We start from the raw sequence: 22,999 nt of genomic DNA on the forward strand, positions 1-22,999 counted from the left end.
CCTCCTTATAACTTTTCATTAAGTTAATAAGTTACAAAATTGTAACTTATGGAACTTTTCCTCTCACATCAAAAGCAATCCCAAACACCTTATTACTTTTCAAAAAGTTTATAAGTTATAAGTTGATGAAAATAAGCAATCCCAAACACCCCCTAAAAGACAAACAACCATATGAACATATAAATCATATATGATGGAACAAAAGACGAAGATTATTCAATCACATTTGTAAACACACTTTAATAAAATAGAGGAAAATAATAAAAATTTAAGCATTATGATTCAAGCACTGCTGTATGTAAAGATTGATTTAGATTTTATTGAAGAAACACTACGAAATCCAGATGGAAATTTAAATAATCACAAATTTATAAGTTATACATGCATAGTAATTAATTACAAAGTTGTATACAAAATTGAAATTTAAACCCTAACATTGAATTGTATCATATGAACAAAAAATTGTACAAAGTCTTTTATGTAGGCAACATAATCACAAATTTATAAGTTATACAACTATATGACTGCCGGATCGAGGAAAACCCTAACATAACAGGAACTATAGACATCTAATAGTATGTAAAACGCATAGAAAGAAACAATTAGGGACAAATTATATACCTAAGTAGCAGAATCGTCAGAGCAAGATATAACATATCTGTTTTCTGATCTGAATAGAAGATTACGGTGGGCAGATCGATGAGACATGGATGATGACGACGACGATGATGGTGATGATAAGACAAAGTGATAAGGAATGCCGGATCGAGAAGACGTCGATTTTGAGTATCGCTCTTTGATAGACTTGCATCATTGGGAAAGGGGAAAGAATGATTTAGGGTTTATGTAAAAGATGAATGTTGTTATGTGGGTTATTAGATGATAACAGGGTCAGATAAGGAGACCCGGTTTGGAAAAGGTGTGTGGTGGGAGGCAGGAAATGGTGAGGAAGGGTGTGGTAAAAAGATGACACGGAAAGTTTTATTTATTTAGTAGTATAGATATGAATGTGAACATTTTTTTCTAGATGAAGAATGTTAAATACATAAAATGTTTTCATATTACATTTTTAACCCCAAAAATCAAGAAAAAAAAGTATAGTATATACCCGTTTTCATTAAGTTTTGATAGCACAACGTGCATACTCGCTTTGAACTTTCCTTCTCTCACTGCTAAAAGCTCGACAACAATGTGAATCATGATTTTTATTCGGATTAAAAGCGTACACCATATAAATTATTTCTAATTTACCATACCTCCTCTTTAACTGAAATTCTCCTGTCTTATCAGACAAAGAAGAAAACAGTGAGTGATTTGAGGGGAATAATATGGGTGCAGGACTCAGGAGTGTGACTACACGTTTCACAACAAATACATCTCTCCGGTCCATTTTCTCATTAATCATTAAAACAACGTGTCTCCAGCTGGGGTAGTTTGGTAATTTCACCACATGTCAAATGAGACTATAAATACCCCCTCCACACCACTTCCCATTCTAAAGTCTCAATTATCTCGTTGCCTATAAGATTAATATTACAATACCTAGCCCTGAACTTGAGCATCATGACAAAAGTACACCCTAAAGCTGTTATTAATCCTTCTCTTGTTTCTTCCGACCAACAACGGTTTTATGGTGAAACCTCTACCACCAGCCGGAATCTTAACCCGGTCGTCCTCACCGTTTGGAAGAAATCACTTCTGTTCAGCTGCGATGGATTTACGGTCTACGATTCCAACGGCAATCTCGTCTTTCGAGTCGATAATTATGCTGGTAGCAACAAGTCGGAGGTTGTTCTCATGGACGCCTCTGGACGCTCTCTCCTCACCATCCGCCGCAAGGTATGTATAGTTAATATATAAATAGAGATGAGATACCGGTACCAACCGTATAGAAAAATACTACACCAAAAACAGATGTACCTATTTTTTTCTGTTTGGTACCGGTACCAATTAAATACGGAAACTAAAGGGTACTAGTACCGAAAACTATAAAAACATGTACCAATACCGGTACCAACTGTGTTTTATGGTAACACTGTACCAGTATTGGATAAATGATGCAACATCTCAAAATATATGCATTTGATTTGAGTTATGACTGAATATGCAATTCTTTGAATTCAACAGAGAGCAAGCATTACCGACAACTGGCTAGTGTACGATGGCGAAACGACGGTGAATCCTCGTTTCTCGGTGGCGAAACACGCAAATTTTATGAAAGCAAAGTCGCTAGCTCATGTGAGTAGTACAGGATCACCCAAGAAAAAGAGCCTGGCGTACGAGGTCGAAGGCTCATACGCGCAGAGGTGCTGCATGGTGTATGATGACAAGCGGCGGTGTGTGGCCGAGATCAAGCGGAAGGAAGCCGTGGGAGGTGTGGCGTTTGGCGGAGATGTTTTCCGCCTCGTTGTGCACCCGGAGATTGATTCCACGGTTGCAATGGGTCTCGTGGTTGTTCTAGATCAAATGTTTGGTGGTTCTTCTAGAAGGTTTTGATTACAAGTAAACTAACTCCATTGATGATCGAAAGTAAATTGTTTGTTTGGGATCTGATTCGGTACAATGATTGCATTTGGATGTTCATATTTCCACCTGATTGATGTTTGAAAATGGATATTGGATTTGAGTGAGTTGGTAGAATGTGCAAATTTATAATTATTTTTCATATAAGATATTTATTTCTGTGATAACTTGATTAATCATAGCTACTACACGCTCTAAACCTATTTTTAAATATACACAATTGCCTTATATATAACTAGCTAGAATTCTCAATCACTTGATAAACAACGTACACCATAATACACCTTTTGAATCAATTGATTCATACAAAGTGTGGTCAAATTTACAACTTAGTTAATCAGACTGGTTTGTCCAAACTTTAAAAATGAGCGATACTCCTGTTGTTCAGTTGTGTAACATACTAAAATTAAGTTAAGCTACACAATTGTTTATTTTAATGATATAGATTCATTAGTTTTAATGTTCGTTTTGATTAATGTATTAATTAATCTATCGGTATATAAAATACAATTTAATTATTATACAATATAAGAAATTAAAAGACGAGTGTATTTTTGTAGTTTTGATATCTAGATTTGAAATATGAGCTGAAGTTAACTACTCGTCGCAAATCAATTAATGAATAATAGCACTACAAAAAAATTTGGCAAAATCAACCCGAATAGGTTTTTATACAGGGAAGGATCTAGCATAGATTAAGAGGTGGTTCCCACGCTATCCTTAACTTTTTTGACAGAGTAGTTTTTTAATGCAAAAAATATTTTTTTCTTCAAAATATTTTAGCTAAAATTAATCCAAAACTTTTTTTCTAGATTCGTCACAGTTCCCACCGATTGTATTATAGCATGTCATTTTGTGGCCATTCAAAATTGATGAGTTTATGTGTTGTTAGCGTGTAACTTATTTGATTTTCAAAACACAGGTGAATTAAAAAATCAAAAGTTTGTCATCATGTTGACTTGCGTATAAATAAAAATATACTACTAATGTTATCTTATACACTCGTTTAATATCAACCGTTCGTTTCAATTATACTTTTAGTTTAAGCAATATATACATGGAATAATTCAACGTATTCTAGTTTAATTTCAACCGTTTGTTTCAATTATATTTTTAGTTTAAGCAATCGATATATATTGAATAATTCAACGTGATCTAGTAAAAAAACAAATGAAAGGATGTATCTTTTGGTCTTTGGATATCTAATCTTTAAAATAAAAGAATTACTTAATGCTACCTATGAAATAACGAAAATCAAATCATGGACACATTATCATAATTAATGAGTATGTCATAATCAATCTGTGTCCTAGGTTTTATAAGATAACAATAGTTTGATTGTTGTCGACTAAGACTTGTCTAGAGTTACACATTAGAAATTATAATTATTCAATAGTTTACCAAAGCCTAAAAGAAAGGTAAACTGTTTACGATTTTCACTTAATTTTTAAAAGCAAACAAAAAAACGCTACGTCATCAACAATCAACATACCTTCTTCTTCTTAATAATAATAAAATAATAATAATAAATGATAGGATATAAGTCGGTAACAGATATGAAAATTCGAAATCAAACTGAAAACATATACGCAACGATTTTTCAAGATACATAAACACCGCCCAAATTGATCGTTGAACAAATTCTAAACTTGGATTGAGATACAATTCCACCACTCAACCCTAATTTAGATACCAAAAGAACACTGTCCAAGTTGCTAACCTTGAACTAGCAATTGAATTGATCAAATTATGAAGGATTAATCTTAAATTATTAGTAAAGTTAAAGGTTTACTTTGTTAAGTTATAATTTAGTTATTTGAATTGTAATAGGATTAGGAAAGGTATGTCTTGAAGAACAAGTTAAGTAGGTCTATATATAGGGTCTAGATTATTAGTTTTATGAGGTGAGAGTTGAGAGAGAGTCAAGGTGTCTCATCTCCATGTACGTTTGATAAGTTCGTGAAGTTCGTTTGTTAAGTTCGTTTGATTATATAAAAAGCGTCGAGGGTTGTCACCCCAATATCGCGTGTTTGTTTGGTTGATAAGTTCGTTTGATATGATTGTTTGATCTGTCTGGGCCAACAATTGGTATCAGAGCTTTGGCTCATTTAATTCTCGGTTGGTTCGAATTGTCGTGTCTAGCTGTTTTTTTTTCGGTCGATCTTGAAAAGGTTTGTTTTGGGAGTTGTTGTAACATTTCGATTTTTCGCATTTTATTTTAATAAATTGTATTTGCATTCGAATCCATATCCGTATTTATAAACCCGACTAAGCGATTTTAGCATTTCATTTGGTTAATAAATAGTTATATCGTATTGATCGATAAGCGTGAAGTTCGTTAGTTTGTCTTCTAGAGGATCGTTAATAAACCGTAAGGATTGGAATGGTCATTTTTGTTAAGAGTTCATATATTCCATTCAAGTTTTAAACTATTAATAAAGGTCTAGGGTCCTTTAGGTAAATTCGCTAATATATATATAAATCTAAACCAAACCCTAGCCCCAATCTCTTTCTCTTATTTTCCGGTTCCGTTTTCCGGCGACCGGAATTGGCTCCTGCGAGTCCCAAAGCACCACCACCGACCTCCGACACCACCACTCTCCTTCTCCGGTAAACCCATCACCTCCGGCACCCTCTCATTTCCTTTCCCTCGTTTTTCCGGCAACAGTTTCGGTGGCTGCAGCGCTGGTTCAGGGCGGTAACTCTCAGCGACGCGGTCGCGTGGATATACTATTTGCTTGATTTCGAGTTCGTATGACCAAGTTATGAGCAAAACAAGAAAGGGTTCGTATTCCGGCTGTCGGGTCAGTTTTCCTGCTGACTGTTTGGTTTTCCGGCGACGGTGAAGGTGTTTTCCAGTGACAAAAACAGGTACAGATAGTGGAGTTCAATGAGACGGTCGCGTGGATATCTTATTTGCCTAAATCAGAGTTCGTTTGTTATGGTTTCGAGCAATTCGACTATTTCTTTTTGTAAGTATTTTAAAGGTTATAAAACTTATAAAAATTAATATTAAATATAAATAAACTTTTTCGTATTAAAACCGAACACCCTTATAACCTGTTTTCTCGGCTCGACTCGTTAAACTAATTTAATCTATATATATATATATATGTATGTATATATCGTAAATATATAAATAACGAACATAACTTATTTAAACACCCGACACCATCTTTTGGGTAAAGTTGTTTACATAAAAGATGTACACTCATGATAAACGTAAGCCTTGAATCAAAATCTGTTAAGTTGGAGCTTTCGGTGGTCAAATCGATCCCGGCCCGTTAAGGGGCATTTTAGTCAATTTTGGAATAATTCGAATACTCTATCTTCTGGTTAGAACTAGCTTTCGGACCAGAAGACTTTTATGTTCGTCATAATATCTTGAGTGTAGTGGTCAGAACCCGACTCCAGACTCGCAGTTCGGATTCTGAACAGTACCAGCTCGCTTAAATATTGTTTATTTCATAACTCAAGTTCTAGACATCCGTTAGACCTGTTTCCAGCGGCTACGTTCTCGTTTTTATTTTTAAATTATTCCCTCAAAGTTTCAGGTTTATCTATTTTCTGACCAGTCAGCTCGCTTAACCACATCCTTAAATTTCTCGTTAACTTTATTATTTCAAGGTGAGTACTTTCATACCCCTTTTTCTTTCTTCCGTTTTGGGGTGACATTTCATACTTATCAAACTAAATGCTTTATTACTTGAACCTTAAACCCACAAACATGATTGTATACTTTACTTGAATAAATGCTTGATTTGGTGTTCTATGCTTACATGATTATGTGCTTATGTGTTTATCGCTTTTGGATGGTGGAACTATAAATCCTAGACCATTTGGCAACCCCTCTTGGCAAGGTGTCGTTAACGTAATGCAATTAACGATAATTGTTAAATCCTAAACTATTTGGCATCCCCTTATAGTTGGGTGTCGCTAACTTGATTAGCGATAACTATGTTTACAGCTTTTGGATGGTGGAACTACTATACCATTTGGCAACCCCTCATGGCAAGGTGTCGTTAACGTAATGAAATTAACGATAACTATAAAATCCTAAACTATTTGGCATCCCCTTATAGTTGGGTGTCGCTAACTTGTTTAGCGATAACTATTTTATGCAAGTTTATAGCTTTTATTTATTGTTTTGTATACAAGTTTTGTGGCTTTTTATTACTATATATTTATATGCTCAAACTTATGAATTGCTCACCAACCTTTGTGTTGACAGACTTTATTTTATGAAATGTTACAGGTTTGATTTTTGTTGACTCGAGGACTTGACGAAAACGTTACCAAGACTATTAGGTTATTAGTAAAATGAACAGTATAATTGCTACTTGTATTCAGTTTGTTTGTGTGAACGGGATGTGTTGTTTATTGATTTGTTGAAATAAAATGAGTTGAATAAATATTGTCACTTTAAATAGTGTCTTGTGTATTTGGGCAATCGGTTGCACCCCGGCATGTTCCGCCGCCTTTGGTCGAGGTGTGACAGTTGTTTTGACACCGTTTGTAAGGAGGAATTAATTCATATTTTCTCTAGTCAAGTTGGAAGTCATCAGTGCGTCACCACGAATTGTATTATTTGTGTTTCTTTTATTGAGATAAAAAATTACTACCACCGCTGGAGATTTGTTTACCCATTCCAGCCACCATATATTAATAGAAATGCAATTGGTTCTTTTTTGTCTTATTCACAAAGAGGAACAGTATATATATTGTTGTCTTGTGTGATACACAAAGTCAACCCGACCAACAATTGATTGTTTTGTTTTGTTTTATATCATCGAGTCATGGCTGGTGATAAAGAGGTAGGAAGCTCAAGAACTATGAAAGAATCGATAGGTGGTTTTGTGTTACAAGCACCGAAGTTAACTTCGACCAACTACGCGTCATGGTCGGTTATGGTGAAAATTATTTTGGGTGCAAACGGTTTGAACGGTGGGATTGATAAAGAAAAGGATGCAGGAATTGAAGAAAGAAAGAAGTTTATGGCATTGGGTGTTATCTTTCAAACCCTACCTGAAGACGTGATGCTTCAGATGGCCAAGTATTCGGAACCGAAAGATGTTTGGGAAGCGTTAAGAGTTCGTTATCTTGGTGCAGAAAGAACTCAAAAAGCTCGTGTTCAAATGCTAAGAACCGAGTTAGATGGATTGAAGATGGGGAAGACAGAAAGTATTGATGATTATGCAGCGAAGTTGGGTGGAGTACAGTCAAAGTACAAGAGCTTGGGAGAGGTACTTGAAGAAGAGGTTTTGGTAAGAAAGTTCTTGAACTCTATGCCGGATAAATATTTACCCGTTGTTTCTTCGATGGAGCTACTCGCAGACATTGAAACAATGGCATTTGAAGATGTGGTTGGACGCTTGAAGGCAAATGAAGAAAGAAACAAATTCAAGAATGTGAATGGAAGTTCATCCCAAAGTCAGCTCATGTTCACCCAAACCGAAAAGAAAGTTGAAAACTACCGAGGACGTGGTAGAGGCCGTGGAAGATACAACGGACGAGGAAGAGGGAATCCAAGATGGAATAGTGAACGTAAGAATGATGAACGGGGTGAATACCGGAAAAGGAACCCTGAAGAATGGGAAGATAGAAGGAAGTATGTAACGTGCTACAACTGTGATAAGATTGGGCACTACTCGAATGAATGTAAAGAACCAAGCAAAGGGAATGATGAAGTGAATTTGACAAAGAAAGAAGATGATCTTGATCCTTCTTTGTTCATGGCAGTTGGTTCAATAAAGAAGTTAAGTTTTAATGAAGAAAGGGTTATCCCTGGTGTGTTTGAAAACGATGAAAAGAATGAAGGTACGTGGTACTTAGACAATGGTGCAAGTCATCATATGTCAGGAAAGAAAGAGTTTTTTACTACCTTGGATGAAGGAGTTTCGGGTCAAGTGAAGTTTGGTGATGGATCCGAGATCGAAATCAAAGGTAAAGGTAATGTGACTGTGGTAAGTAAGACTAGTGAAAAGAAAATGTTTTGTGATGTTTACTATATCCCTAAGTTGAAGACCAATCTTCTTAGCTTGGGAAAGTTGGATGAAGAAGGATGTAAGATTGAAATAGCCAATGCAATGTTGAGGCTATATGATCAAAATGAGAGATTGTTGATGAAGGTTCAGAGAAATCTGAATATGACGTACAACATCAAGCTTCAGGTATGTTGTAATCCTAATAACTTTGAAGATGATAAGAAAGAAAGTTATGATGTGAAACCGATTATGAAAGTGAAGGATATTCGGTTTGGAACGATCCCGAATGACTTGTTTCGAGTACGTGAGAGTATTGGTCTAGAACGAGTTGATGAGAAGAAGCGATTCGAGAAAGAAAATGACAATGTGGTTTCAAAGTTAAGCACTGAAGGAACGAATGCTAAGTTTGAAGAATCGGTGAAGCAAGTAGCTATAGTCAGTTGAAAAGGAGGAACAAATGCAAAAAGAAATACACTTTAAGATTAAGAGGGTGAATGAAGGATTAATCTTGAATTATTAGTAAAGTTAAAGGTTTACTTTGTTAAGTTATAATTTAGTTATTTGAATTGTAATAGGATTAGGAAATGTATGTCTTGAAGAGCAAGTTAAGTAGGTCTATATATAGGGTTTAGATTATTAGTTTTATGAGGTGAGAGTTGAGAGAGAGTCAATGTGTCTCATCTCCATGTACGTTTGATAAGTTCGTGAAGTTCGTTTGTTAAGTTCGTTTGATTATATGAAAAGCGTCGAGGGTTAATATCGCGTGTTTGTTTGGTTGATAAGTTCGTTTGATATGATTGTTTGATCTGTCTGGGCCAACAAATTACTCATAATCCAATGAGATAATTTAACGAATGAACTTTTATCATATATAATAACAAACCGCACATATTGGAAATAAAAGAAAGCGCTACCGAAAACATGCAAACTGACTTTGAGTTGAAATAAAATGCTAAACATAAATTGGATACGTGGGAATTAAGTTGAAATTGGAAATAAATTACAAACTAAAACATGGCTTCATTTTGCTGCAGATGAGTCGAATTATGGCGGGTCTTTGGGTGAAGGTGAGGTTAAGCATGCGATTCAATTAACCAATTTCATAAATCTAACCTGATGTATATCAATAAAGTCAAGTTAAAATATGAAAAAAAAGACGAGAAAAGAATTCATATCTTTGTGTGATCTTTTATTATTATTATTTATAGAGATATAATAAGCATATGAATATTTCTAGGTCTGTTTCTTTAGTTTAGAAAATTCGTATGAATTTAATTTGATAAACAAGTAGCAACATGTTTCTTACATTGTAGAAATAAAATAAATTTCTTTTGTCAAATATTCGTTCACGTAGGTGTTGAATAGCATAAAGTGCAAAAGGATAGTTTATTTATCACAGGCCTATTTTTCAGTTAAGAAAGAATATCAACTATCAAGCATAAAAAGTAGTACATGATGGCCTTTTCGAACAATCGAAATCAAACCAGTATCGGGTTTATGGGCCTATCAGCGTATATGGGCTTGAAGGCCTGTATATGAGTATGTAGTTTGCAGTCCTGTGAACTGTGATGGCCCATGAAGCATATATGGAAAGTTGGATGGTGTTTTATTCTGACTTTGACTTCCACTCAAAATTAAAGAAGAAAGAGGCATGCAAAATGATGGTGTGATTGGTGTCAGAAGCCACGCAGTCGACAGCCACTGTTGGATGACGCATTGACGTGGCTTTCTTAGATGCTTCTCGAATATTCTTTCATTTTCAAGATCAACCCTCCAAATTTGGACTTTGAATGAACTTGCCACCCTCTTTAAGAAGAAAGTCAATGAAAATGGGTTTGGAACAAGTATATCAATAATGTTACATTGGATTGTAAAGCATGTCTCAAGTTTGGCCAAATGCCCGTGTGGTATTTGACAAGTAATTAGCTATCAGGTAATGAACATGCATATAGTTTGTTAAAGTTATCACTTCCTCACGTACTAACTTACTTCCTATTATTATCTTTTTTCCATACATGTGACTATCCATTTTTCATCAAAATTCCCTTGCTGCCACCTATATTAATTTCAAATAAATCTCTTCCTCAATTTTCCAACCTCACCTTCTATTCTTGACCTCGCATAAAAATGGGCTACTTTACTTGCTCAAAAATCGACTCTCAAAACGGCGTTCTTGTCGAACCTGGCTCTAATACCAATTGCCGAACAATGGATTTCCCTCTATAGTATTCCTTTCATGATGTAGTTTGTAGGCGTTGTTGATATTTCCCTTTCGTTATTTGTTTTGTGTTATTAAAGTTGGCCTTTCAAAAAATAAAAATAAAAAATCTATTTATGCTAAACATATAACTTAGAAAACAAGACAACTCATTATAGGAAACTAAATAATCTCTAATATTCTTAACTTCCTAAAGAAACATACCAAATAACTTAACTCTTTTATGAAACACCCCTTTAAGTTTCACTTTCTTTGAACATATAAAATAGGATTTTCAAGACATACAATAGGATTGTTCTCTTTTAAAATGACTAGTCAATGTATTCAAGATATGTCATTGAGTTTCTCAACGACCCTTTTTATGCAACGTGCAAGGTTAAAGAGTTTTCGTTTTATACATGCTTTCCTGTAAAGTTCCCAAACTTCTCATCTGGCCATATCTTGTATACATGACATTCTATTATCTCTTCTTAGACTTCTTACAAAAACACAACCTCTTATCATATCGTAATCCTAATTCCATAATATAAACAAAATCCTATTCTCATTTGGCTAACTTAAAAATTAGTTTTAATATACAAATGATGTGTATAGAAAAGTAAATAAATATATATCAATCACAATCTTAATTAAAAACTTGCAAAAATCACGTAAACATTTTTTCTTATTACTTAATTATTATTTTCAAAATACTTTTTAACCTGCACCGTCCACGTCTCATATAAATATCATTATCTTCCATACACTTGTACACATGAATTCACAATTTTTACAATTCTATACCGATTATGTATTAAACATTTTCAAACCGACCTACTTATTTTTCTTTTTAATTTATATTTTGAAGTTATTATAATCACACTTTGATTATTCTAACATCTTCTAGTTGTTAGTTACAATCATGTGAATTCAATTAAAGTGTTCGTTGATAAACCCATGGGCCATTCTTAACCATGTGCCATACTCTAGGGACTTCCCAGTCCCAAAAATATTACTAAAAAATAAAAAATTCAAAAACCAGTCAAATCACACTATAAATAAATCAGCAGCAGAATAATATCTTCTTCACTATATCTTAATACCTAACATCTTCCTTCATTTTCAAACCCTAACCGTAGATCTATCAATCAATCAATATGGGAAGCACTGGATTCTCATGGAAACTGGCCGATCACCCTAAGCTTCCCAAGGGTAAGCTGGTGGCTATGATTGTTTTGGACGGTTGGGGTGAAGCTTCGCCTGATAAGTTCAACTGCATCCACGTGGCCGAGACTCCAACCATGGATTCACTCAAAAACGTAATTGATTCATCTATGCTTATTATCTATTTGTTAATTGTTGAAAGTGTTAATATGTTTCTGTTTAGATCTGATTGATGACGGAGTTTACAACGCGATCTGAGTTAGTTAGGGTTTATATGTGGTTTTTTCAATATGAATGTACATACCGAGTTTTGTATATATATGATGTTTTAGTTTTGACTACTAGTCGGTGTGGTATTGGTATTCGCTAGCGATTAATCAGCACCATGGATCTGAAGAATCTTACTTGACAAATATGAAATAGTTAGTTAATCATTGTAGAGTATGAAAATAAGTGAGGTTAACTCAAAAGAATGAATTATTTTGACTTAATGTTTTGTATTATGTTTTAGTAAGATTTGAATGTCATGGTTGGTTCAAGGGCTAAACAAGCAATATCAACAATTTTTTTTTATGTTAAAAAGAAGGGTTGCAGGCTTGCAGACTAATTATTTACATGTTGTTTTGATCTGTTAGTAACCAATTGTGTTGGATAATGTTATGATATAGGGTGCCCCTAATAAATGGAGATTGGTGAGGGCTCATGGTACTGCTGTGGGGCTTCCTACAGAGGATGACATGGGAAACAGTGAAGTTGGACATAACGCTCTTGGTGCTGGAAGAATTTATGCTCAAGGGTAATTTTGCTTCGCTCATTTGATCTTAGTTACCCCTTTTGAAATTTTTTCTTCTAATTTAAGTTAATATTAGAGAGAGATTACTTGCTTTCATAGGGTATACTTCTAATTTTGAGCCGATTAAGAATTATCAGTTTCTCAAACTGTTTACTGGAAATAATCAGTTAAGCATAAACACTTTTATTTCATCCAATCACTCAAAAGCGCTTATATGTTTTCAGAAAATACAATAAACAGATATGCTGTTTAAATATGCAATCTCAAAACACCTTAGTTTCTTACACATTATAAATACAGAAGAACAGTAGTCTCTCTCTATTATTAATCGCCAATAAAGGCAACATACTTGCTATTCATTTTCAGATCTTTAGCCTGTAAATTAACCAGCTTTCAGTGAATCGTTCGGCGAGAAGTTCCTTTATTTTCGTTCATTTAATAAACAAAAAATATATGAACACATGTTTTTGTTTAATTGGTTAAATGAGCAAACATAACTCTTCGTTCATGTATGTTCGTGAACGCTCGTTTATGTTCGTTCATTTACATTTGTTTATTTTTGTTCATTTTTGTTTGTTTATAGTTCATTCGTATAAATATTCATTCAAATTTATGCATTACTATTTAAAATGTTTGATGTAACAATGTGTTATTTTAGACTAAATTTTTTATTCACGTTTACTTCTAACTCATGTTGGTTTATGTGTTTTCATTTATGTTCATTTGCGTTCCTTTATGTTTATTTATGTACACTAATGTACTTTTGTGTTTGTGTACGTTCGTGGACCATTCTTTAGAATACTAATGAGTGAACAAAGAACATTCATTTAAGTGTTCGTGTTCTTTCAGTTTGTTTACAAGCCTACGGGCCTATCATACTATGGTTTGTGAATATTATTTAATCTATTCAGCTGTTCTTTACTTATGAATCCTTTGTTTACTTTCTTGTAGTGCGAAACTTGTTGATCTTGCTCTTGAATCTGGAAAAATATATGAAGATGAAGGATTTAATTACATCAAGGAATCTTTTGCAACAAACACCTTGCACCTTATTGGATTGATGAGTGATGGGGGTGTGCACTCACGCCTTGATCAGTTACAGGTATATACAATTGATTGATGCAATGCAGTTTAGGGTTGTAAATGAGCCAACAACCGAGTCAAGCTCGAGATCTGCTCATTGGGATAAAAAATCTTGAACTTGGCTTGTTTGACCCTATGTGTAAACTTGAAACCAGCCCGTCGCATGACCTTTACGTGTTTGTCAGATAAAATTTATTATACACCCGCACAACACGTATATTGTTTATTTTTCATTTTATGGATGTGTTTATATTATTTTAATCAATTATACACGCAATTATATATAAACTCGTTGAAGCTCTTGAGCCTAATTAAGCACAATGTTAAAATTCCGGCTCAAGTAAGGTGTAAACAAGCCGAGTTCGACTAGGCTTGAGCTCGGCTCATTTAACATACATAGATCCCGGGCTCTGGTCGTGAGTGTTTTTTAGGCTCGGGCGCAGCTTGTTTTGAGCTCTACTTTTTGAAGCTTGAGCTCATCTCGGGCTTGGCTCCTTTATTATTTTACTTAATATATATACGTATATTTCTGTATATCCATATATATTTTTTAATAATTATATATACAACATAAAAAATACTTCTTAGTTATTAATAAAGTCATATTAAATAATAATAATTATTATTATATAAGTTAATATTTAATATATTAAATAAATAAACATTATATAGATAACAGGCTCGTTTAGGCTCGCTAGTTAACTCGGGCTAGAAGTGAAGCTTGGTATAGGGGCTTGTTTATTAAACATGCTTACTTTTAGGATCGAGCTTGTTTAAGCTCAGCTCGATTTGAGCTTTTAGCGAGCTGATCTAGAGAAGCTCATGAGCAGCTTGTCTTTTTTACACTCCTAAGCTCGAGCCTTTTACTAAACAATCTCTAAGTTAAGCTTGAGCCCAGCTCATTGCTAATTTAGTTTGAGCCTGCGTGGTTCTTTTACTTGATCTACCTTTGGTGATAATTATGTTTAATATTGGAGTGCAGTTGTTGATCAAAGGAGCTAGTCAGCTCGATTTGAGCTTTTAGCGAGCTGATCTAGAGAAGCTCATGAGCAGCTTGTCTTTTTTACACTCCTAAGCTCGAGCCTTTTACTAAACAATCTCTAAGTTAAGCTTGAGCCCAGCTCATTGCTAATTTAGTTTGAGCCTGCGTGGTTCTTTTACTTGATCTACCTTTGGTGATAATTATGTTTAATATTGGAGTGCAGTTGTTGCTCAAAGGAGCTAGTCAGCTCGATTTGAGCTTTTAGCGAGCTGATCTAGAGAAGCTCATGAGCAGCTTGTCTTTTTTACACTCCTAAGCTCGAGCCTTTTACTAAACAATCTCTAAGTTAAGCTTGAGCCCAGCTCATTGCTAATTTAGTTTGAGCCTGCGTGGTTCTTTTACTTAATCTACCTTTGGTGATAATTATGTTTAATATTGGAGTGCAGTTGTTGCTCAAAGGAGCTAGTCAGCATGGTGCCAAGAGGATCCGTGTTCACGTGCTTACAGATGGACGTGATGTCTTAGATGGGTCAAGTGTTGGTTTTGCTGAAATACTCGAAGCAGAACTTTCAGAGCTACGAAGCAAAGGCATTGATGCACAGGTGGCTTCCGGTGGGGGCCGCATGTATGTCACCATGGATCGCTATGAGGTAATAACATCTGGTTGGTTGCACGTGTGATTTTGTTACTTCTCGTGTGTGTATTTGCATGACACCAGATAATGTAGTCATTGCTTGTTTTTGTTCGTTCATTTAACTTCAAGCGAACAAATGAACGAACAGGGACACTTAAATTAACTTATTTTTTTGTTCATGTTCATTTGTTGAGAAAATGTACGTCGTTGTTGTTCATGTTCATGTTTGTTAGTTAATATTCTAAATGCATGGTTCATGAACATAAACGAACACAAATGAACATAATTCAACACAAACAAACATAAATATACGATTACTTACAAAAAGTAAACGTATCCCCAAATTTAACTCCAAATTATCATGATCATTGCACCCAACGTCTACAAAAGAAGGTATATAATAAAGGGCTTAACTTCGAAATTCAAATTGATTTTAAGTTAATACTAGCACTGAATAAATTTGAAGAGTAGTTAATAGAACATGAACGTTAACGAATGGGACATGTGTACTGTTGTTGAACGGCTCATTGAGCATTTGTTTACAGGCCTAAATCATCTAATTAACACATTTCTTTGCAGAACGATTGGGAAGTCGTGAAACGCGGTTGGGACGCTCAGGTTCTCGGTGAGGCCCCACACAAATTCAAGAATGTTGTTGAGGCAATCAAGACACTTAGACAGGCCCCGGGTGCAAACGACCAATACTTGCCTCCATTTGTCATTGTTGATGACAGTGGAAAGCCTGTGGGCCCTATTGTGGATGGTGATGCGGTCGTCACTTTCAACTTCCGTGCAGACCGTATGACTATGCTTGCACAAGCTCTGGAATATGAGAACTTTGACAAGTTTGACAGAGTGCGGTTCCCAAAGATTCGGTATGCGGGTATGCTTCAGTATGATGGGGAATTGAAACTTCCAGCTCATTATCTTGTTTCTCCTCCGTTAATTGAAAGGACATCTGGCGAGTATTTGGTGAATAACGGGGTCCGCACATTTGCTTGCAGGTGAGAATATCTTTTCAAATTTTTGGTCAGATGTGGGAATGTTAGTTTGTTTAAATCATGACAAGTTAAAGTTGATACTTGGGTCCTTATTTGGACCCACATAAAATTACCCGTTTTAACCCAAACCCATTTATTGGCTTGTAACCTAACCTGTCAATATTGTTACGTCTATTCTAGTGAGTGATTAACCAAGCCATAATTGATTAGCTTATTTGTTCTCTGTTTTCTCAAATGTATCTGAACTTCACAACAATTGTTTTACTTGTTCTTTTCAACAGTGAAACTGTAAAATTCGGTCACGTTACATTTTTTTGGAACGGAAACCGTTCTGGATATTTCAATTCAGAGTTGGAAGAATATGATGAAATTCCAAGTGATAGTGGAATTACCTTTAATGTTAAACCAAAAATGAAAGCTTTGGAGATTGGTGAGAAGGCCCGTGATGCTATCCTTAGTGGAAGATTTGACCAAGTAAGCTATATTTAATACTGAATATAAAATTATTAGTTAAAAGTATTCATTCATTTAGCTGTTATTTTCATTCACAGAATCATAATAAATATGTTTGATTTGAAAAATAACTAGGTACGTGTAAACATACCAAATGGTGATATGGTTGGACATACCGGTGATGTTGAGGCTACCGTTGTGGCTTGCAAGGCTGCTGATGAAGCTGTTAAGGTAAAACTATATGAATCTATTAAGGGTATTGTAGTCATTTTATGCCCACTTAACTAGAAAAATTAACGCCCATCTGTTTCAAGGACCATACATGTAATTTTTTGAAGTTAAGGACCAAACTTGCAAAATGGACATACAACAAGGACCTCTGAGTTATTAACTATATTTAAATTTTGAAAGCCGCTCACGATGTATTTTTAGTTGTGGTGCTTGTTATTAGATTCGGTTCGTTTTGCAGTTGCGACCAAAAAGCCGAATCAATGAACACCCTTAATTTGTTATAAAGCTTTGTGTATTCAAAATGTTGGATTTCATCATCAGTAATCATTTTTTAACGCACTTAGTACTACTGACTATGGTACACAACTGTCATTGTTCACACATATGTGGATTGGTGGATTTCTCATAGTTGGTGCTGCTGCGCATGCAGCCATTTTTATGGTAAGAGACTATGATCCAACTACTCGATACAACGATCTATTAGATCGTGTTCTTAGGCATCGCGATGCAATCATATCACATCTCAATTGGGCGTGTATATTTCTAGGCTTTCACAGTTTTGGTTTGTATATTCATAATGATACCATGAGCGCTTTAGGGCGCCCTCAAGATATGTTTTCAGATACCGCTATCCAATTACAGCCCGTCTTTGCTCAATGGATACAAAACACCCACGCTTTAGCATCTGGTGAAATTTAAAATAACATTAAATTTTGCTAAATTCACACGCAAGTCCCTATATTATCATTTTTTTATCAATCTCCCAACTATTTATATAAAGTAGACATTGTTTCGAGTCAACCCAACCTGTTATACAGGTCTGTAAATGAACCGAACTTTCACTGAACCGTATGTGCTGGAAGTTTTTTTAATTAATGAATGAGCGAAGATGAACATTTGTCTTGCTCGTTCATTTTTTTTGTGAATGTTCGTTCATTTAACTTCGTTTTTGTTTGTGCGTTTCTGTTCATTTATGTTTGTTAGTTTTCGTTTTTTAAGATCGTTTGTTAATATATGCCGTAAAATTTTTAGGCCTGTTACACTTTAGTCCGGTTGTAATATCATATTAGATCCAACACATTTTGTTAAAATTTCCTTTCAATTGGTTTTCTCGTTTATGTTCGTTCATCTATTTTGGCTTTTGACCGATTTTGATTCGGTTTTGGTGTTGTTGCAGATGATACTTGATGCGGTAGAACAAGTGGGTGGAATATATGTGGTGACTGCTGATCATGGTAATGCTGAAGATATGGTTAAAAGAGACAAAAAGGGTCAACCTATTCTCAAGGATGGTCAAGTTCAGATCTTAACATCACACACACTTCAACCGGTACGTGTTTTACTATTGCTTTTATATTTAGTCAAGACGTGATGCTGGTGGTAAATTACATTTTCGTTCTTGTCTGTTATGTGCGAAAACTTATGAAAATTGTACCTAAGCTTCAACAACACACCAGAGGTCCTTAACTTTCATAGTTTGTTACAGTTTTGGTCCCTATGGTTAATCTCTGCAAGAAGGCTTCATTAAGATTTACGGGTAAACTTCAGTGTATTCATGTCGAGGGACCATACTGTAATGAGAAAGGAAAGTAGGGACACACATTGTAGTTATCGAAGTTTAGGGATGGAAAATGTAATTTAAAAAATCGAGTTTAAACAAAAACTGATGCTTGATTTTGTCCTCGTAAAACCAAACTTTTGGTTTGGTTTTGCGTGTAACCAAAACCGACGTGACCGAATTATGGATTTCGACGCGACCGAATTATGGATTTTCGTTATTAATTTTTTTTATTTTAAGTCGTAATTGAATTAACGACAATTGTTTGAATCAGGTACCAATTGCGATTGGTGGGCCCGGGTTAGCAGCTGGTGTGAAGTTCCGCAAAGATGTGCCAAGTGGCGGGCTAGCAAATGTAGCAGCGACAGTGATGAATCTGCATGGATTTGTTGCACCTGATGACTATGAAACAACTCTTATTGAAGTTGTTGATTGAGTATAAGTAGGGAAAAGGTGGTTTTGATTTTTGTTTGAATCTCGTGCTTCAAAAATTTGATGGAAATAGAACAAATGACGATATGTTTTGCTACATTTTCTATATTTCCTCGCGACGTTGAGTGAGTTTTAGTTGACTTTATGTTTGAAAAATGCATGTTTTATAATGTAAGGTCGATAAAAAGTTGAAAACACTAGGGATGTTTAAAGTATGCTGTAACTGACCGATCTAAAATCTAAATCGAATAAAGCCGATTCTAGATCCAAAGAGTTTATATTTGTGCTTTGGCGGTGTGGTCTGATTTGAAACTCGGCCGTCATAATGGGCATTGCATCTGTTTAGACATGAACTGACAGCCCTACTTGGAACCTGCCTTATTCCATGGCTAAAGCCGGGCATTACACAAACCAAGGCCCCCCTTAATACAAACTGCTAGTCTATGTTTCAACCTATTACCAGTTAATTGCTATAAACGGTAAAAGGCCATTCGTTGAAGATTGCTAGTATGCCATCATCCAATGCTTAAGGCTAATTTAGCCTATCATATTATTAAAAAAAAAAAGTAATCTATATAGAAAAGATTACTTCATCTCTAGAGATTTACACAATCGCAACTTCAATATTTAAAAGGTGTTTAGGATTTGTTTTTGGGGGGACGGATACCGTACAAAGTAATATTTCGTACTAAACGTGCTAATCAAACAATCTGGCGATGGCAAATGTGTAAATAACTAGAAATCCCCATTGTCCCCATAAACCCCAAATTCGTCAATACAGAACCATCAAACCCCCAAACAAATTCTCTCCACACCTAAACAATTCTCTCAAAACTATCTACAATCATCGATCAATTTCACTTCCATCCAACTCGAAATCATCAATATATCATCAATTTCAACAATTTAACATCTTTGGAACATCGATTATGAACAAAGTTAACTTAAAACGAACTGATGTTGTCGATGTGAACGAATTGAAGAATTAACAATCAAATTAACAATGAATCTTTGACTAATCATGACTCAATCATCAATTTAAGTAACTGATTTATGTAATTATTAATTATTACGATGTAAAAGCCCTAATTTTGGATATAGTAGTAGACGTGGAAGTTGGTTGCATTTCTTTCTGTTAAACAAGATGAAGTTAATATGTATGGTTTCAATATTACTCTACTCGTATAAAGAATTACTCTACTTGTAAAATAATATTACACTAGTTGAAATTGAAAATTACACTAGTCGGAAGTGAAAATTACTCTGCTTGAAATTTAAAATTACTCTACTTGTAGTTTTATATCATACTACTTGTAATATAAAATTACACAACTTGAAATTGAAAATTACTCTATGTGAAATTTAACTTACTCTACATGTAAAATAAAATTACACCGGTTGTAATTGAAAATTACTCTATGAGAAATTTAAAAATACTCTACTTGTAATTTAAAATTACAATACTTGTAATATAAAATTACTCTACGTGAAATGTAACTTGTAATATAAATTTACACTACTTTTTTTCAACTAGAGTAATTATTATGTAAGTAGTGTAATTATCGAATCTGCTTCTTCTTCCTCTGCTTCAAAATCATGTTGGTTCAAATATCACACTGTAGCTAAATAAATGATTGGAAAATCGCACAACACTGTGTAACAAACAGTCCGAGCATGGACATTTACTTCATTAATCGTAACAAGAGTCCAACGAAATTGAGCTTTACAATTTAACAGTCGTTATTTTACACATTCAACTAAGACATACACAAACATGTTGCACCACTCACCAGTAACATGTTGAGAGCATTTGCAAACACATACAAGACTAAGAAAACACTATGTTTGAAATATTACACTACTTACATTTTGTATCGTAATATAATTACTTTACATATATAACTTTATTACTCTACTTTATTATAAAATTACTTTACTTGAAATTTGATTGTAGCTTAATTACATATTCAAAGTAGTTACATATCTTCTCTTCAACCATCGCAGAATCTTGATTGCATATTTTTAATTTAATAACTATGTTTATACCGCGCAATTTGTTCAAATGATTTTGCACACGTTGTTGCTTACAGTGATGTTTAATTCCTCTATGAATCGTTTATAGTAGTCAAAATTAAGAGTCTATCTGACATTGTTGATCGACTAATCAATCGCTAATGTCTGTTGATTGCTAATTGACTGACGCTTAATAATTACAATATTGCCACCAAGGGATTCCTAATTTTCCTTTGATTCGCACGTTTAGCATGAAAAATTAGTTTGTATTTGATCCAACCCCTTGTTTTTTAAACTCCAAAAATGCTTTTTGTTGAAAGTGCTTAGACTATGCGTAGTTAAAATTAAGTTCTCTAGGACATTTTACGTTAAGTGGCGCCTAGCCAACATTTTATCATTTTGCAAACAAATGTAGTTAAAACTCTGCAGCAATCATTACTCAATTATTATTTTTTTGCTTTTCTAAACCGATAATATTTCATTAAATAAATAAAAAATAGATTAAAAAAAAACTACTCGTCACCCTCGTTAATGTCTTCGTTAGCGAACATGTCTTCGTATTCATGGTTGCCCTCGTCTTGGTCTTCATGAACACGCCGAAGCATCCAAGCATGTTGGACCGAATCCACCATAAGAGCGTTATGCGTTTCCTTTGAACGTACGAAATACGAGTTTTCCAATCTCTGCTCCATAGTTGCTAGAGTTCGTGGTGGATTATCGTCCTATATATATAAGCTGGACATATTGCTCTCCCATCGTCTTCAATGATCATGTTATGCTATATGATACACATATACATATCACTTTTCATTCATTCCAACAACTATAAACGACAAGGGTTTTTAACAAAATGCAACGTTGTTGAAGAACCCTAAAATACCTCTCGGTGTCCTTTCTCGTAGACTCTTGTCCTTAAAATACTCTCTCTTTTCATCGACTGGGTCTTTAAACGTTTTCACGATAATCGAATACTCTAAATATATCCCATCCCCCAAATAGAAACCGTGTGGGTAGTAATTATCGTTTGTCCAAAACGAAGCGGCTGGTATGGCGTCGGAGATGTAACCCTCCATCACATGCGACTGTTCTAAGACGTTTGTGTCATTGTTGGAACCAGGGACACCAAAGAACGCCGACCAAATCCAAAGGTCGTATGAAGCAATCGCTTGAAGACTGAACGTTGGTCTTTTTTGGTCACGTCGTGTGTATTGACCTCGTCATGCGTATGACAAGTAACCCAATACAAATGCATACAATCTCATGTCGGGTAAACAATGAACCCTTGCATGCGTCTTGTAAATTCGTGGTGCATGGTTCCAAATGGCCGTTCTTAGATTATGTGGCCTTATAGCTTTATTATTCATATATAAAACAATTAATTAAAATCAATTTAAAGAAAAACAAGTGTTATAATCTTCGGGTTCTTGTATATCGACGACTCATTGACGTGATCTACCATCAAACGAGCGTTCGCGCCCAAACGGTCTCGTTTAATATATGCTCTTTTCAAAACCGGGGGATGGAGAACGAAGAGAATTCATATAATTTGTCGCGAGCATAACCACACTCGTAATCGCCTCTTTCTCCGCGTCGTTATCGGCATGTTAGTCGATTCCCCAAAAAAGGTTGTATATAGAAGTGGGAGAATTCGTAGGTTTGGTTTTGTAGAAAATTGGTTGTAATAGAGTTTGAGAAGACAATTTTACAGAATTGTGGGTTTTGATTGGAGAGTGGATGAATTATATAGGAAAAAAAAATGGATTTTCTTATTCTAAAAGTCATTGGTAAACGGCTAGTTTAACCTAAATGGTGTCTCCAACCACGTTGTATCCACAAAACTCATCCCCAAAATTTGCCCAAAAACGGCCACGCGAGAGGGGGGGGGGGGTGCCCAAAAACGCCACCTACAAAACCCCACTACGCTCGGTCAAATTGACTTGTGGCTTTCAAA

The 22,999-nt window shown here is 34.9% G+C and overlaps 2 protein-coding genes across 2 annotated transcripts; both read left to right on the top strand.

Moving 5' to 3' along the window:
- The first annotated feature begins 1,371 nt into the window (after positions 1–1,371).
- Positions 1,372–2,509, top strand: LOC143548780 (protein LURP-one-related 8-like). The gene is made up of 2 exons (XM_077039867.1): positions 1,372–1,839; positions 2,128–2,509. The coding sequence occupies exons 1-2, from the start codon at positions 1,564–1,566 to the stop codon at positions 2,494–2,496; spliced, it is 645 nt and encodes a 214-aa protein (XP_076895982.1). The 5' UTR covers positions 1,372–1,563; the 3' UTR covers positions 2,497–2,509.
- A 9,315-nt stretch (positions 2,510–11,824) lies between these two features.
- LOC143548782 (2,3-bisphosphoglycerate-independent phosphoglycerate mutase-like) lies at positions 11,825–19,191 on the top strand. The gene is made up of 9 exons (XM_077039870.1): positions 11,825–12,023; positions 12,537–12,664; positions 13,613–13,763; positions 15,173–15,376; positions 15,940–16,364; positions 16,643–16,835; positions 16,950–17,045; positions 18,223–18,375; positions 18,878–19,191. Exons 1-9 carry the CDS (start codon positions 11,862–11,864, stop codon positions 19,037–19,039), a joined length of 1,674 nt encoding a protein of 557 aa, XP_076895985.1. The 5' UTR covers positions 11,825–11,861; the 3' UTR covers positions 19,040–19,191.
- The last annotated feature ends 3,808 nt before the right edge of the window (positions 19,192–22,999 follow it).

Source organism: Bidens hawaiensis, unplaced genomic scaffold (assembly GCF_021521415.1).
Source record: "Bidens hawaiensis isolate Kalapana, Puna unplaced genomic scaffold, B.hawaiensis_p1.1 tig00015249_1, whole genome shotgun sequence".
Lineage (NCBI taxonomy): Eukaryota > Viridiplantae > Streptophyta > Magnoliopsida > Asterales > Asteraceae > Bidens > Bidens hawaiensis.

Bases quoted from the DNA above. Each gene is read 5' to 3' on its own strand.
- LOC143548780 (XM_077039867.1), top strand. From the start codon at position 1,564: ATGACAAAAGTACACCCTAAAGCTGTTATTAATCCTTCTCTTGTTTCT. The intron at 1,840-2,127 runs GTATGTATAGTT...TGAATTCAACAG, and splicing joins TCCTCACCATCCGCCGCAAG to AGAGCAAGCATTACCGACAA.
- LOC143548782 (XM_077039870.1), top strand. From the start codon at position 11,862: ATGGGAAGCACTGGATTCTCATGGAAACTGGCCGATCACCCTAAGCTT. The intron at 13,764-15,172 runs GTATATACAATT...ATTGGAGTGCAG, and splicing joins CACGCCTTGATCAGTTACAG to TTGTTGCTCAAAGGAGCTAG. The intron at 15,377-15,939 runs GTAATAACATCT...ATTTCTTTGCAG, and splicing joins TCACCATGGATCGCTATGAG to AACGATTGGGAAGTCGTGAA.